The sequence below is a fragment of the Gekko japonicus genome, unplaced genomic scaffold, assembly GCF_001447785.1.
Source record: "Gekko japonicus isolate JY-2015 unplaced genomic scaffold, Gekko_japonicus_V1.1 scaffold57, whole genome shotgun sequence".
Lineage (NCBI taxonomy): Eukaryota > Metazoa > Chordata > Lepidosauria > Squamata > Gekkonidae > Gekko > Gekko japonicus.
The window spans coordinates 1,514,561-1,530,102 of NW_015160208.1; the positions used below are offsets into that span (position 1 = coordinate 1,514,561).

At 45.6% G+C, this 15,542-nt stretch overlaps 1 protein-coding gene across 4 annotated transcripts in view; it reads right to left on the minus strand.

Annotated features, from left to right (window-relative positions):
• Positions 1-11,435: 11,435 nt before the first annotated feature.
• BAIAP2 (BAI1-associated protein 2) overlaps positions 11,436-15,542 on the minus strand; it is a 203,023-nt gene continuing 198,916 nt past the window's right edge. For 2 of the 4 annotated variants that reach the window (XM_015408653.1, XM_015408630.1), the window contains one exon: positions 11,436-11,967. In XM_015408653.1, the coding sequence (XP_015264139.1) occupies positions 11,898-11,967 (70 nt within the window). In that variant the 3' untranslated portion in view covers positions 11,436-11,897. The remainder of the gene's footprint in view (positions 11,968-15,542) is intronic. The other 2 variants (XM_015408665.1, XM_015408647.1) reach the window with 1 other exon arrangement.

The following is a 15,542-nucleotide window of genomic DNA, read 5'->3' on the forward strand; positions in this document are numbered from 1 at the left end:
CCCCCCCATACCTTTATTTTGGGGTAAGGGCGGGGGGGGGGGGCCTGTGTGGAAGCAGCCACTATTGAACATCATAGGCTGCTCCTGCTGAGGAGATGCAACAGGCTGTGCCATTTGCACAGGTCCCAGGTCCATCTAATGTTCTGCCCCCCCACCCATCTTTCTGCACAGTGGAGCGCTGTCAGGCATGACTGTGGCCTATCTGGGAGCATGCATGGTAGTAGCATCACCATGAAGTGGTGAATGTTGGCCTCCTTTAGTTTAAAGAGGAACAGTTTGGAGGGGGGAGAAGCACAGCAGGCATACGCGGTGGTTTCAGCCTGCCACTTCAAAGGCCAAGCAGGGAGAATTCCAATAGAGGACAACAACAACAACAACATTGAACCTGCTAGCTATTTACAGCAGTGTCTGACCACCAGTTGCATTCCTACTGAACTGCGTTTGAAGGGGGAAGATCCTACAGGCATATGGTCTATAGCATCAAAATGCTTTCAGCCCCAAAGCAGCTGCATGAGGAGAGCTGGAGCTGCATTTTGGGTTTGTTTGTTTTTTTTGAGAAAGAGAGAGAGGCTATTTACAGTGTATATTTTATTGATACGGGTCATAATTGCTGTATTTTTTTATCAGTGCTGATTTCCATACTGCTCCCAGCATGTGTGTCAAATACCATTGGTCCAGTAATAATAATAATAAAAAGTTTTTAAAATAATGTAATCCTTGCCTGCTCTCCTCATACATTTGTGTCTCATAGCCAGCATGCTATCTTGACGATATGAACTGTGTTAGTGAAGCAAGAGGCCCTAGTAGTGGATGGATGAGCTTGCCTTGTGATAGTGGCTTGGATGTAAGGTAACCAACTTCTTTCTTGACGAAAGCTTCTGTGCCTTTGGAAGATGCATAACAAGAAGCAAATTCAGGGAAGCAGAAAAAGCCATGCTTGCTGGATTTATCTTCTTAAAAGCACAGGAACTTTGTAATGGAGTGTGGATAAGAAGGTGATAGCTTCAATAAGATTATCTTTTGGTCATTTCTTACTATTGGATTCCATGCTACTTTTGTGGATGGTGGTGGGAAGATTAAAATAGAGAATATTGGTTATCTAGTGGAGGCTGGCCGTCCTGAGCTAACAGCAGGGCTTTTAGTTTCAAAAACAGAATCTTTTTCCAAGTATGTACAGGTGCTCTTCCCACAGGAAAGCCCAGTAGTTGTATCCTGCACTATGTGCAGTGACTCTGTGGCCCCTTATCAATTAGTTTCAGTTTATGGTGCTTACATAGTACTACTGAGTGTTCAAAGTGCTTCTGTAATGTTGTATACGATCACTATAATCTCCATAGAGTGGAGGGGGCAGAGAGCTGAGACTGAGTTCATGGGATGAGACACATTTCAAACCAGGGACTTCTCTGGTAAGTAGCTCAGTCCCCTTTAGGCACTGCGCTTGTGCTCTTACTCTGAATAACAAGGTCATGTCCACCTCTTACATTATATAAAGGATCAGAGGAATGACTGGAGAGGAGGCAGAAACCGTACTTTAGGCACTATATAAAACAGAATAGTCAAACCTGCAGGCCAAATGACATTAACAGCAGAAACAAAATTGTTACCTACTGTGCACCTGGAAACACCCCCCCCCCCAATGTTTTGCAGTTGCCTGAGAAGGTGCTTTTGTTGTCTAGGGCTTTTAGGGCCTGTCCTGTCTGGCAAGAGGGCACTAGGTAGTATGGTCAACCTCAGGTTGGGGTCTGGAGTTCTCCTGTAGTTACAGAGATCAGTTTCCGTGGAAGACATGGCCAATTCAAAGGTATACCATAGAACCTAGGAAAAATGGGATTTGGGGGTAGAGCCAGGGAGGGCAGAATTTGGGGAGGGGAGGGACTGCATGGGGGTACAATGCCATAGACTCCACTGTTGCTCTAGGGGTGCAGGAATCCCTGTAGTCTGGAGATCAGTTGTAATTCTGGGAGATCTCCAGGCTCCACCTGGAGGTTGGGCAACCTTGGGCACCATCTCCAAATCTCCAGGAACTTCCCAAGCTGCAGTTGGCAAACCTGGCATTAGGCCTATCCCTTCACTCAACTGGTGACCAGTTAGGGATCTCTACTGTGCGCAAGACGACCTCAGTGATTTGGTACTGAGATGAGTAAACTATCACAGTGTTCCCCAGCTGGACTGGCCAGTTAGGTCTGCGTCCTTTTGTTAGTCTAATCTCAGTGTGGGACATAATCTCTAGAAGTGGTTTGCCCTCTCACCCACAACTACCATTGGATAGAAGTGCAGCAGGAAAAGGTTATATTCCTTTCTACATGGGGCCATAGCAGACACAGTGAGGATCATGGATCTCCCTCTCATTGCAAGAGGAAACCACAGGCAAGTGTATCCTCAACTTGGATCAGGTCCCTGTGGGGAGGAAAAGTAAAACCTCATTTTTTTGTACTTAAAAAAATGCTGACAATTGGGGGACGAAATTTCAATTATCAATACTCGACGGGGCTTGAAGCTTTAAATTCACTCCCCCCCCCCCCAAGCCACTATATGTGTAATTTACCATTCACAGATTGGTGGAAGGTTTTTGATCTTTGGCACATCTATTTTTACCCTCATTTAAAAAAATAATAATTCTTTTGGTTACTGCAATCATCCTAAGCTAGCTATTCCTTCCTTCCATTTTTTTCTCATCAAATACACTGTATGAAATAAAAGGAATGAAGGGAAACAGAAGATTTGTCTTCACTTACTGTGAAGCTTCCTTCTTGGTGTTCCAGGAGTGGGGCAGTCCTCACTTCCGGGATAAGGCTCCCCCTCTCCGGAAGCAGGGTTGAGTAGCTGAATTCGATCCCGGAGGGGAGGGGCTTGCCTGGGGATCTTCAGTCCATCTCCAAGCCTTGCCTACCATAACAAAAACCAGAGGGAAAAACTCCCCCAACAATCTGTCTTAATGTATAGGGAACCATAACAGATTAATAGAGAAAAGCAACATGAACTCCGAGTACTGACTGTCTAGACTACACTCAGCCTGTGGTTTTACCACTGAAGCTTACCCCCCCATTCCCTAATCACCAGGGGCAACTGCCATTCAGACTCTCCAGCAGACCCCCAGCGTTCCAGAAGCCATCCCAAGAAAAAAACAAACTCGGGTGGGTAGGACTGCCCCACTCCTGGACCACCAAGAAGTAAGCTTCATGGTAAGTGAAGACAAATCTTCCATTCTCCAGTGGTCCTGGGAGTGGGGCAGTCCTCACTTCTGGGGCACAACAAAGCAGTGAGCCCCAGGGTGGGTTGACCGGCTTCCAGACCTAGAGGGTGTGCTGCAGAACCCTCCTGCAAAAAGCTGCCTCAGCAGATGCCATCTTGTTTACTCTGTAATGCCTGGTAAAGGAGTGCACTGATTTCTATGTAGCCACTTCACTTGTCTCTAACGACAGGAAGGGTCTGTAAGGTACGAATGTTGTCGCCCCCTTAAAGAGTGAGCAGTGATTCCTGTAGGCGGCTTCAGGCCCCTGACCTGGTACATCAGAAAGATGCACCCCCTAATCCACCGACTAAGGGTGGAAGTAGGGACTCTGTCCCAGTGCCATCTTCCTAAAAGACACAAATAGGACGTCAGATTTAAAGCTCTACGTACATTTATGCAATGCCACTCTCTTTCCTTCTCATGTTTGGGGTTTGGGCAGGAGCGCAACACTATCTCTTCTGTTCTATGGAAGATGGAATTTACCTTCAGAATAAAGGCTGGGTTAGGACATAGTACTATTCTATCATCATGGAAGACACAGAGCTCCTTAGCTACAGAAAGCACCCTCAGCTCCGAAACCCGTCTGGCCATGGTGATTCCTACTAGGAAAATGGTCTTAAATGTCAATTCCTTAAGGGGGGATGTGGCCATGGGTTCAAAGTGTTCTTTGGACAGTGCTCTCAGCACCAAGTTAAGATTCCAGGTGGGGAAATGATGAACCTGTGGAGGATTCCACAATGCTGCTCCCTTTAGAAACCTCTTGATATGATGATGCTGAACCAGGGGTTTTCCCTTCTTAGTGCCCCTAATTGCTGATATAGCTGCTACCTGACGTTTAATGATGCTAGTGCTGAGACCCTTATCCAAGCCTTCCTAAAGAAAAGACAGTAGCCCACTGACAATGGTTCCAGTCACCTCCACCCGCGGCCTCTTCAGGATTTTTGTTGCCAATGTCCGACTCTTTCGCTGTCTCTCTATAGACAAGAAGACTCTGTCCTGGAATGTGTCTATAAATACTCCCAGGTGAACAATTGTCTGAGTTGGGTGGAGATTGCTCTTTTTTTTATTGACCACAAAACCATGATCCTGTAGACAAGTCACTGTCCAGCTCACCGCTTCCAACCCCTGTTGGAGAGAGGGTGCCTTGACCAAGATGTCGTTGAGATATGGGAACACAGACATTCCCTGTAGTTTCAGGTGAGCTACCAGGATCTTGGTGAACACCCTGGGTGATGACTTCAGATCGAAAGGGAGTGCCCAGTATTGAAAATGTCTCTGGTTGTATGCAAAGCAGAAGAACTTCCGGCGTGCTTCTCTTATCAGGATGTGGAGATAAGCCTCTGAGAGACCGATGGAAGCCCTGAAATCCCCCTTCTGAATGGATTTCATGATGGACTTGAGTGTTTCCATTTTGAATTTCCTTGTTCTGATTTGTCTGTTCAGCTTTTTGAGATCCAGGATTGCCCTGACATCTTCATTCTTCTTTGGTACTATGAAGAAGACTGAGTAGACCCCTCAAGTCTTCTGCACATCAGGTACTGGCTCTATAGTCCAGATGTCCAGCAAATGTTGTATGGCCATTTCTAAAAGTTGGTGTTTTTGGTTGGACTGGTTCTTTGGAATTTGTAGAAAACATCTTAGTGGAATGGAGTCAAATTCTAGAGCGTATCTGCTGGTAACTGTATCCAGTACCCACTTGTTGTTTATGGTCTGTCAATGACTTGAAATATTTTGCAGACATCTTCCGATTCCTGTGGTGACTACTGACTCGGCATAGTCACGCTGAGGTTCCCTTTTTAGGTCTGTTTTCTGAGTGTGTTTATGAAAAGAGGAAGACCTGCTCTCTTTTCATGGTTTAGTCTGAAGGTCCTGGAGTATCTTATGGTGAGGGACATTTGGAGACGCAAAAGGACTGAAATCACTTTCTAGGCTTCCCTTCTGTCTTCTTAGAAGGGCTTTTTTCTTGTCCTTGTCCTCCATCAGGTATTTGTCCATGCCCTCTCCAAAGAGACTGATGCCCTTGGGCCAAGGGGTCCACGTTCCAGCATCTAAGCCAGGTGTTTCACCTAGCTGCCACACTGTTGTCAAGGTGATCTTCTTGATTTCATCTTTGAGCTCCTTAGGGACACTGCTGCTTGCTGCTGCCAAGTCCAAAGCCCATGAGTATGCTGCTCTAGTGAATAGGGGGCCTGCTGCCAATGCTCTCAGTGAATTTGCTGAGGATTCAAAATCCTTACGTAGAGTCTGTTCATTTCTCTTATCACAGGGGTCCTTGGGCAGACCATCCACCTCCATTGTTAGCACAGAGTTTGATGCAAGGCTGGCCGGCGATTCATCCGCTAGAGGCAGTTTGATCTTCTTAGCAGCTTCCAGAACCAGGGAATAGAACTTAGAACAAATATGGTGGTTAGCTTTTGGCTTGCCTGGGGCTTCCCTCTTAGCCTTCATCAAATTATAAATAAACACTGGTAGGTGAATCCCTGATGGCGCTACCCCTGACTTGGGAAGCATTTTCTCCATTCCCTCTGGAATATCTGGGTTCACTTCCTCCTTTCTTTAGGATTTTGGAGAGATCTCCAGGACCTTTGTCAGTAGCCCGACATACAAATCCTGGGGAAACAGCTTTGCTTTCATTGGGGTCATCTCCTCCCCCTCCTCCTCCTCAGATAGTTCCCCTTCCTCTTTGGTTGAGGAGGAATTTGAATACTTTGAGTCCTCAGACTGAAGGCCTTTCTCTTTTTTGATATAGCAGGGGAGATAGAGGCACTTTCCCTATTTCCCTTTCTGCGGGGGACTGTCTACTTTGGTGCCTCCCATGCCTGTCCAAAGGGCCTATTGCAGAGCTGTTGCCCTCTCTGGATCCCTGTATGAGCTCCCTCATCTCCCTTCTCATCTTTGATTTTATCCATGCCAGGTGGTTTGCCTCAACATCCTCCCCTGACAGATCCATGTCATGGGCTCTTTCTTCCTTCCCAGCCTGATGGGAAGCAGGGGTGGAGGTGGAAACTGAAGAGCTAGAGGGGTCTAAGTCACATTCTGTACTCACTAGGCTTTGGGAGGTAGACAGACCTGTCTTCATCGCCATTTTTCCAACAAAACCAACACTTCCCGCCAAAAGGAAAGTGAAAGCAGTCACTCTTGTGGGGAAAACAAGAAAATAGCATCCTTACTCACTGAGGCGGGAGGGAACCAAGCAGACCTCCGTCTTTCACAAAATGGACGAAACCCCCCCTCCACTGCAGGGCTGACCTTACTGGGGTTCAGGTGGGGCCTCTGGATTGGGGCTGCTCCTACAAGTCCAGGCGGAGCTGGCTCCCTCCAAGCCCATGGGAGTATGGCAGTGAGAATGGGTGTTCCCACATAGGCTGCCGCTGACTCTACTGTGCCCTCAAGATCACTAGAGTGGAGTACTCCCGGCCCACTGTCACTTCCCACCATAGGAGTCCATGGTAAGACCTTGGTACTTGAAGCTCCAAGAGCCGTCAGTCCTCAAAAATGCTTGCCGCCGCTCCTGTGCAATGCGGGGGGGGGGGGCTTCCCTTGCGACCCCTTTTCTTGTCTGCCTGCTTTCCTGCCTTCCAACTGAAGGCATGTCTCCCACGATCGTTGCGCCGCTGCCAACATCCTACTCTGAAACCAGGGTCTCCCCTCCAGGATCGAATTCAGCTACTTGACCTTGCTTCTGGAGAGGACTGCCCCACTCCCAGGATGACCAGAGAAGAAACTCTTAGTAATTTTTGCAACTGGAATTAAGATAAATGTTTTATTTGTAAGATGTAACAGAAAGTCACTAGAATTCTGGAAACTTAGTAGGTATTGCTGTAGAGATTGGGGGAAGTCTAGACTGTTGCCTGACGTGCTGACATCACATCTGGGCGTTTACCTGGCAGTGGCATATTTCTGCCCCACACATTTCTCCTGCTGGCCAAGATGCAAGATTGGGTGGGAGTGCCCATCTGCTGGGAGGCTGCCCATCCAAATCTGACAGATGACAAGCCTAGAATTCACAAATTTCACGATGTTAGTCTGCAGCATCAAAACAACAGAAAGCAGCTGTGGCACCTTTAAAGGGTAAGTGAATTTGGAGGAAACAGCCCACTTCAAGTGAGGCATGAAGTTGCTGCCATACTGGGATTTTTTAATTTTATTTATTTATTTATTTATTTCGATTTATAGGCCGCCCTCCCCACAATACCAAACTCTCAAGCACTAACTCTTAGGAACTACAGCTGCTGCAAAATGGCACACTTAAGCTCTCCAGCTTGCACAGCAGTGAAAATGCCGCATGTATGGGCATGAAATGCTCCTGAACTGGCATCTTTCAGGAAAATGCTTGTGCCTTCACCCTTGCAATCCAAGCACAAGTTGCACTTTTTACTAATTTGTTTCCTTCTTCTAAGATGCAACTGCTGTCTCCTCTATATCATTCTGTTCTGGCTGCTGGGAGGGGGGGCTGGAATAAAATTAATCTGATACCACAAGCAGCTATTTGCAATAAATTCCCATGTCATCTTGCAGGATTGGTAGGATATCACAGGACACTTTCCCACGTGAAGGAATTGGCTCAGTGTGGGCTGGCTGTTGATTATTTCTGCTGATTTTGAAGAACATTTTAACACCATCCATTTATCATACCGAATTATCTGTGACATATATTTTTTAACTGAAAATGGAAGATTTACATCTGCTCTTGTCTATTATGCAGTGCCAGGAGATGGGAGGGGGAATCTGTCTCAAGCACAGATGGCACTTAAGTCTTCAGACACAGTGTGTATTGAGGGCTACAGGGCACTGGCAATATTTTAATCTGAGAAAACTTCTAACCACCAAGTGAGGCAAAGGCGGCATAAAAACCAAAGTCTTTACTAGAACAATCTCCTTCAACCTTCAAGCAGCACCAGAGCTTTGGACAGCATTACTAGAGTTTTAAGAGTATGTTCTAAAAACAAGGGAAATGAGGTTGGAAATGGTAAACTTTAATCCAGTTAAAATTAGTCACACATAAATTCTATTGCAAGTGATAGGTCTTAAATTAGTTCCAGCAGATTTAAATCCTATTGAAATTGAGGGGAATTAAGCACAAATCACTTTAGCTGGCTTGTTGGGACTACTAATACGTTAGTGCCATGAATGCACATTGGTTGCCCTCAGGAAGCGTTTTGCTGGAGAACTGCATTTTTTCCCTGCAACAAATAGTGGCTGTTGCATTTTGCTGTAGGGTTTATGGTTCTATATCATTTCCTTGGTTTGTTTTTTAAACCTACTTTAGAAGGATAGCACTTCACCACTGTACTACTCCAGGAGGGAAACATTTATGCAGTTCTGAAGAGCGAGGGAAACAGGACGAAATACCCGCAGATCTTTCCTGCACCTGGACCCAGTCATTGTATGACCATTTGATCCTTTTGTTCTCCCCCACCACCAAAGTTGAACCCAAACTGCTCCAAAAGCTATAGAAAACTCCCATTCATTTTCCCCCCGCATGACCTGAAGAAAAACTGACTGATTTGTTCAAATTGCACTCCCTCTCTCCTTACCCACTCAGGTCAGCATACAGGTGAGTGATGACTTCCTGTTCATCAAATAATCCCAACTGAGTGGGATCACCCATGTGGCAAATCCAATGAGCAGGAAGGCAAAGCAGGCTGCAAGAAGGGAATGGTCCCAAAGTAGCAACACAGCAACCGGGGAAACAATGGCACCTGTTTTCATAGAAGGGGCAAATAAACAGTCTTTTGTCCAGAGGAAATTTACCCACATGTGCACAACCGAAACTGCTATATCCCCCCATTGATAAGACTCTTCAGCACACACAGAGCATCACCATTTTCACTGTGTGTGAGGCATCCAAGAAGGTAAAAGGCAGGGTGACAGCACTTTCAGCTTGCTGTCTCTTGTTGGGTCAGCATGCGGGTGCGTAAAGGCCCACAGCAGGGGCCAAAACCCTCCATATTTCTAGAACTGGTGTGCTACTGTGGTTTTTTTTAACTCAGTTCTTTCAATGCTATGTGCTGCTCTTTGTCCAGGCTAGAACACAAATCTCCCATAGTAGGTTATTTGAAAGAAAGTAATAACCACACCATCTCTTTGCTCCAAGACTGGTGTTGTGAAAGCAGTAGTAATGATGGAATATGTCACCACTGATGCTGGATTGAGGTGAGCAATAGGGAAGAGCCCTAAATCCTCCCCTGTTGAAAATCATGTGTCTGTGTGGGGGGCTCCAGTTAGAACCTGTCCTTCTTTGCTAACCTGGCTTGTTAGCACTTCTCCAAATATAAAGCCTTGATTGAGAAATCCTACCCCCCAGTCGTAATATTAATCAGTGGGGGTAAACAGTCCTGAAGGAAGAAAGTGGTAGAGGCGAGGCACAAGAGAGCAGGCTGGCTCTAACTGCAGCCTAAGCCTATGCATGTAAACTCAAACGTACAACCTAATGAGTTCAATGGTATTTCCATTCTGCTAAGTGTACATAAGACTGGAGACTTAGTCAAGAGCAACATTCTTATTTTGTTCTACAGCTTAAAACATATTTCCTTTCTGTCTAAATACAAAACTGCTGATACATGTAGGTGGCTTCCTTTGCTCTTTCATGAAAGCACATTATATGTAACTAAAGGTTTTTTTAAAAAAACAAACAAGCAATGATATGTTTCTCTATGACTGACCTCTGTAAAAAATGCATGATCGATTCAGTGTCAGAGAGATCTTGTCTCCCCAAACCCCAGACTGCCACTGTGTTACATCAAGAGTTTGTAGCATTTCACAAGAAAGAACAGGCAGAAAACCTGTGCCTGTGATGGTTGTGTCCTTCACGCCAGGCATCAGAATAAGGAGGCAGAACAATCTTAAATAGGAACAGAGTTTAGTAAGACAGATTCTTTCTCTGCGCGTAGCTGTGGTGACAGCTTCTCTCCCCCCCCCCCCTCTGTTCTTCCAACACTAAGTCCTGGAGTGGATCATGGCAGTCAGAAACACTGACCTGGGTTACAGGAAGAGTTGTCACAAACACCACAGAGATCAAATCTGTTGCCTTTGGTGTGGCTACTTTAGCTGCAGGATTAACTACATGCACAGTATGGTCCCATGAGTGTACCGAACACTCCCACCTACACCCCAAAACAGGCAGCCACATGTATCTTCAGACTGAGTGAGGTCTCATGTGGAGGGGCATTAGTGGTCCTTGTGAGGCATTTGTCAATTCAAAACCACCAATCTGGTTGCAACTTGTTTTTCCTCTTGTGAGAGAAGTGATTTTGACTGCACATGGCTGGCACTCATCCCAAGACCACTGGTGGCTACCTTCTGGAACTACATATATTGTGCAGCTTGGTGCACGATTTCTTCTTACTGATGTCAGGACAAGACGTGGTACCTGAACTGCTACTTGAAGTCAAGTCAGAAAGAGACACAACTAGCACTTTCCAGTGAAACTGGCAGCAGAAAACATGTAATTTTGCACAACAGCATTCAGAAACAGAATGGCTATACTTTACCAGGGAGGATGATGGTTCTGTATCAGAACCAATATTCGAACTCTAATCAACTTTTCTGCTGACTGCATCTGAGGGCAGGTTATGCTTGAAAATGCCAGATGGCAGTAGCCACGAGAGTCCTTCCAACTTCACAATAGCAGGGAGTAATTTGCTTCCATTGTGTTTTGGTGACTGCTGCTACTGAGAACAATGCACTAATATCACAGTATGTGAATGCTTCTGTGCCCTGACCTGGATGGCCCAGGCTAGCCTGATCTTGGCCAGCTCTCGGAAGCGAAGCAAGATCGGCCCTGGTTAGTATTTGGATGGGAGACCACCAAGAGTGTCTCTATGCAGAGGCAGCCGGCAATGGCAAATCACCTCTGAACATCTCTTGCCTTGAAAACTCTATGGGGTCAACATACGTCAGCTGTGACCTGACAGTACTTTTCACCACCAAATGATTCTGCAGCACCGAGTGCTCTGTTCATGACTATTAAAAATGCAAGTAAGTGGAGGTAGTTTTTGAATTCTGGTTCTACAACACTGGAGCGGATAAGGTTGCCCAGCATAAGCCAGAAGAGATGTAGCAGACGATTAGCTAGAAAACAGGTTTATAGAGTCTGTTTAGGGTGCTGCCATAAGCTGGAGAGTTGGGCATTGCAGAAGTCATGTATTTCATGCAAGACTGTATACTGCTGGACTTCACTAGCTCATAGCAATGGGCAGCACAAACATTTTTTTTTTACAACCGCAGGAGTCGCTAGGTTCAGTTTATTCATATCCATACAATTCGATGGTGCTGATACAGGATGGCCAGGAGATATGCTAAATAGAATATAAGCTAATAGCACAAGGGTCAGTTTCACTGCCCTTAGAAGAACATGGTTCATAATGGGGAAAGTGGAGAATTCAGGGCTTGGTTCACAGTTCTATTTCTCCATTCAGAATAGAAACATTACATCATTCATTGAGATTCCTGTCACTCTTCTGTTCTAAAGGCCAATTTTTTTAAAAAAGGTGTACGAACAACTGCTTTTCAAGCAGAGGGCTTCACAATTCAGCCTAGCTACAAAAATAAAGTTGTAGGAAGACAGACATGTAAATGGTATAAGGACACCACAGAAATGCAACACAGGTGAAATGGAGGTTAAAAGGTGCGAGGTACCCGCCGTCGCCCAATGTTCCTGGAATCAGCTGATGTGGGGAGCTGAACGGTCATTTGTCACCGTAGGTTTGAGGTGAACGTTGGCAAAAGGATTCCTGCAGAGAGAAAGCAAGGCACAGCTTTAGGGAGATGAGCTTTGGGGACTGAGTGGCCTTCACTGAACAGGGACAACAGGACAATGGTGGGAACAAGGACAATGAAACACCAGCAGCATTCATGAGGCACACAGCTCCCATTACAATGAGAAGAACATAACACCAATTTCTACTAGACTCGTACAACTATGGTTTTATATGGAGGGCAGCTTGATCCTAAGTGGCCTGAGTCTTAAATGTTTTTGTGTTTGTCTTTATGATCCTTTTCATTTCTGCTCTTAAATATGTGGAGCGCTTCAGAAAAAGGACAGATGGAAAGAGACAACTTTCCTCAGAGGGAAAGCAACACCCAAAATGATCATTTTTAGTATGTGCAAAGAAACCACCTGTCAACGTTCTGACAGGGAAAATGTCGTTGAGGGTCAAAATCAAGTTTCAACACATAATCCATGATTGTTAGATTCGAGCACCTAAGAGACCAACAAGAGTTCCAGGGTGTGTAAGCTTTGGAGAGTCAAAGCTCCCTTCATCAGACAAAGAAGAATAGAAGTGGAGATCTGTGTCTGACGAAGGGAGCTTTGACTTTCCAAAGTTTACACACCCTGGAACTAGGCTTGCCAAACCGCGGCGGGGGATCCATGCGTCGTCGCAGGATCGCTGTCGTGGGGGGACAGCGATCTGTGCTGCACCGGCGTCACCAGGATGTGACGCTACGCATCGCCCTGGCAACGGGACTCCAAACAGCCCCGTTGCCAGGGCGACGCATAGCGTCACATCCTGGCGACGCCGGTGCAGCGCGGATCGCTGTCCCCCCACGGCAGCAATCCTGGGATGACGCATGGATCCCCCGCCGCGGTTTGGCAAGCCTACCTGGAACTCTTGTTGGTCTCTTAGGTGCTACTGGATTCAAATGTAACTGTTCTCCCGCAGGCCAACACGGCTACCCACCTGAAACTAAAACCATTATTAGGATCTCTTAAAGGGTTTGTTTGTTTGTTTTAGCTAATAAGCAGCCTCAGGTGGTTGTTCTGAAGTCAGGGAATAGTCCTGACTGGGGGTGCTTAACACTTACCTCCTGTATGTTTTCAATTACTTAAGTTTCCCCTCTGAAGCTGCAGGTAGTTCCATAGGAGGAAGAGATCAGCACAAACACCTGGGGTTACTAATTAGTTTCTTGGTTTTTGTTAAAAAACACATAACCTTGTGAGATCCTAATCACAGATGTCTCCTGTCATGTCTGGATTCACCCCAAGTGTTGTACCCCTTGTTATTCATTATTATGAGGAGTCCACCAAAACAGCCTCCACTCTTGCCTTGGGGGCATGGATCCTACACTTTGTTCCACGTGCTCTGAATGCTGGGAAGACAGTCCTCCGCTGCAGAGCACACTTTCTTTTGCACAAGACACTTCAATTTGCACCCTTTCAGTGAGCCTCCAAGTACCTACAAGAAGAATCAAGCCCCACCACAGCTCCCAGAGAGCTGAAGAACACCAAAGATACAGGATCCAACCCACAGAGTTTAACACTCCACGAGTTCAATATCCACGCAGCTGAGGGGGAATAATAATCAAAGAGGCTTTGGTGGCATTCTCATGGCAACAGTAACATGCTCCAACGCTAAGTTTCAAGGCAGTAAAAAATTCAAGAAATCAGGTGAGCCCAGACCACTAAGGAACTTGCATCTAGTACCATCAAGACTCAGGGTGATGTAAAGTTCCCAGAAGTTTTTTTTAAAACCTATTGTTTTGGGTAAGCAATTGCTATAAAGGAGAAGTGAGCCTGCTTTGGAAGGAAGGGCGGGATACAAATTGAAATGAATAAAGTGTAAAACAAAGGCTCTTGAACATTGGGGCAAAGTATGAGAGAATCTTCCATTATCACAATCCATCTGTAAACAAAGACACATCCCACAAAGGAGAACATACTTAAATACCTAGTCTGCATGACCTCATGGGCAAAATTACACAGAGGTCAACGAAATACCTCTTTTGCCAGGAGGAGGAGTCGTCTCTAGGAAGAGGCTTCCTTGGCATGCTTGCTGTAGTGGAGGAAGCTGCCTTAGGGCTGTGTGTTCACTTTACAGGTCTCCCAAGCAACTGGAGCTATTTTCAGATTGAGCTATTGTTATGCCCCCACCCCAGGGGAAAAGCACATTTTATTGATATTTGCATTGCACCCACATACACAGCACTGCTTCCTCCAGAACATCTTGCATCTATCCAGAGCAAGCTGCTTCTCTCCCAAACACTTGTTAACAAGTACTTATTGTGGGCCTACTGCACTTTCAGGTGCAGGCTGCTCTAACATAGCCTAATCTATAGCCTGACTAAGGTTATATAGGGTGGATGTGGAGGAGGCATTTCCAACCAATAGCTGAATGCATTCCTGATCTATCTTGGCAAAAAGAGATCTCAGGGGGTGTTGCATCTGCTGCTCATCGACAGGCAACAACGTACTGAGTTTGGCTCGGCAGGAGAAAAATGGTGCATGAAGTTTGGCCAGATCTCTTGGATTTATGCCAGGGAGAATATATTTCAGTCCCTACAGTCTTCTCTCTGTAACAGACAGCCTGTGTTACTTTCTGCATACATGCTATACAAGACATGGGAAATGTACAACACAGACACAGACACACATTGACAAAAACACACTTTGTACAAGTGTTACACAACACCCATTTATTGAAGTTTGCCTTTTTGCGCTCTGGGGATCTTGCAGAAGGTTCAGTGTCCCGGATGTTGTCAATATACAGGCAGGTGGAATATGGTACAGGGAAAGTAATTATTTATACTTCCTACAAGATTGCCATCTATAGGATAATGGTTGGATCTGAAAGATCTGATTCTTACTGTTCTCGAAAAGAGAGCACTTTTGAAAATTGTGCTCCAGGCCTAAAAGCAGCACATGGGAGTCATCAGTTCACATTTTCCCACTCTTAAGAAACATCTAAGCTGCTCTAGACCATGCCACTATCCCCCAGAAAAATCAGGCATGGTCTAGAGCAGCTTAGATTTTTCTGGGGGATAGTGGCATGGATTCATCTTTATTTACTTGAGTTTCTTGCCTGCCTTGGCAGCTTGCCTCATGCTTTCATTTTGTTCTAGTGCCTTCCATGTTTAGATGTAGGAGAGCAATATGTCTCACATGAGACAGGTCATGATAGTGACTATGCACTATGGAATGCTATTTCAACATCACAAAATCAAACGTGGAGGGCAAAATGCTGGTTGCTGGACAACGGCTCGAAGTGCAATTAATTAATTTACTTGCCATGTTGAAAGAACACAAGGCACTAAATTGGTCCTACATTGGACAACACTGCATTATCCCCAGGTGTTTGGGATTAATAAAGTAAAATACAGAATGGCACCTAGTGCAATCACTAAACAATTTCTTTCTGAAAAGAGGGCTATTCTTTTTCCTAGGACTCTTACGAACCTTTGAGCCATCAATGCCTGCATCACTCCACACATGTCAAATATATGCTCTGACTACAATCCTCTAAAAGCGCCTCTTCTCCCAACACTCTTGCTATTATAACTGCCCTAGAGAGGCAGCTTATATATCCGTGTA